This window comes from Passer montanus, unplaced genomic scaffold, assembly GCF_014805655.1.
Source record: "Passer montanus isolate IOZ18808 unplaced genomic scaffold, ASM1480565v1 scaffold9, whole genome shotgun sequence".
NCBI classification, from domain to species: domain Eukaryota; kingdom Metazoa; phylum Chordata; class Aves; order Passeriformes; family Passeridae; genus Passer; species Passer montanus.
The window spans coordinates 3,340,327-3,341,327 of NW_024374367.1; the positions used below are offsets into that span (position 1 = coordinate 3,340,327).

A 1,001-nucleotide genomic window follows, 5' to 3' on the forward strand; every position below is an offset into this window, starting at 1 on the left:
GGCCCTGAGGCGGCGGGCGGGCGGGGCGCGGCTCCCGCGCAGGCGCGGCGGCGGCGGCGGCCATGTCGGTGCAGGAGGACCCGGTGCAGCGGGAGATCCACCAGGACTGGGCCAACCGCGAGTACATCGAGGTGATCACCAGCTCCATCAAGAAAATCGCGGACTTCCTCAACTCCTTCGGTGAGGGCGCGGGGCGGGGGCTGCGGGCGGGCCGGGCCGTGCGGCGGCCCGCGGTGTCTCACTGCCGCCTCCCCACAGACATGTCGTGCCGGTCCCGGCTGGCCACCCTCAACGAGAAGCTGACGGCGCTGGAGCGGAGAATCGAGTACATCGAAGCCCGGGTAAGAAGCGGGGCGGTGGGCCGGGTGCGAGCCGGGCCCGGGGCCGGCCTTGGTTGAGACTTTTCCTTTTCCCGTAGGTCACCAAGGGCGAGACGCTGACATAGGCCCGGGGCGGCCCCGGCCCCGCCGCCGGAGCACCGCCGCCCCTCACCCCGCTCGGGGCCCGCCACCACCGCCGCCGCCTCTGCTCGTGTTGCCAATAAACCGCTGTGCTCCTGCCCTGCCTGCTCTCTGCGTGCCTGCCTGGGGCCGGGCCGCGGGATGCCCGGCTCCCTGCCACCGTCCTGGATGTCCAGAGCCTGCCCTTCCATCTGCCTGACCCGCGGGGTTTGGGCACACGTTCCTCCCCACGCGTGGGGGCTGTGCCACAGGGGCTGCGGGCCACGCTGTTGTCAGCTCCTGGAGGCACCTGACTGGCCTTTGGGGTGCTTTGTGCTCCTGCTGGGGTCATAGCAGAAAATCTGGTGATCCCTGTGGTCTGGAGGGTATCTCAGCCTTCACGTGTGCACATGTCAGGGCAGTGTGGGGACAACAGGCTCACCTGGTGTGGTGCACATGCCACAGGAGAGGGCCCTTTGCCAGCACCAGGGAAGAGGTGCTTCTCCTCTCTGTGAGGCAAGTGGCAAGGAGAAGGAAGTCTCTCAGCCCTTCCCCACCACT

At 69.1% G+C, this 1,001-nt stretch overlaps 2 protein-coding genes across 2 annotated transcripts in view; both read left to right on the plus strand.

The window, feature by feature from the left end:
- Positions 1-134, plus strand: part of FANCD2 (FA complementation group D2) — a 35,044-nt gene extending 34,910 nt beyond the window's left edge. Inside the window, exon 45 of the mRNA XM_039733913.1 lies at positions 1-134. Within this exon, the coding sequence (XP_039589847.1) occupies positions 1-8 (8 nt within the window). The 3' untranslated portion in view covers positions 9-134.
- Positions 17-562, plus strand: BRK1 (BRICK1 subunit of SCAR/WAVE actin nucleating complex). Its single transcript, XM_039733924.1, has 3 exons — positions 17-180; positions 259-341; positions 419-562. Exons 1-3 carry the CDS (start codon positions 63-65, stop codon positions 443-445), a joined length of 228 nt encoding a protein of 75 aa, XP_039589858.1. The 5' UTR covers positions 17-62; the 3' UTR covers positions 446-562.
- The last annotated feature ends 439 nt before the right edge of the window (positions 563-1,001 follow it).

Excerpts from the sequence above, each read along its gene's own strand:
- BRK1 (XM_039733924.1), top strand. The coding sequence starts at position 63 with ATGTCGGTGCAGGAGGACCCGGTGCAGCGGGAGATCCACCAGGACTGG. Across the intron at positions 181-258 it reads GGACTTCCTCAACTCCTTCG|ACATGTCGTGCCGGTCCCGG; the intron begins GTGAGGGCGCGG and ends GCCTCCCCACAG. Across the intron at positions 342-418 it reads TCGAGTACATCGAAGCCCGG|GTCACCAAGGGCGAGACGCT; the intron begins GTAAGAAGCGGG and ends CTTTTCCCGTAG.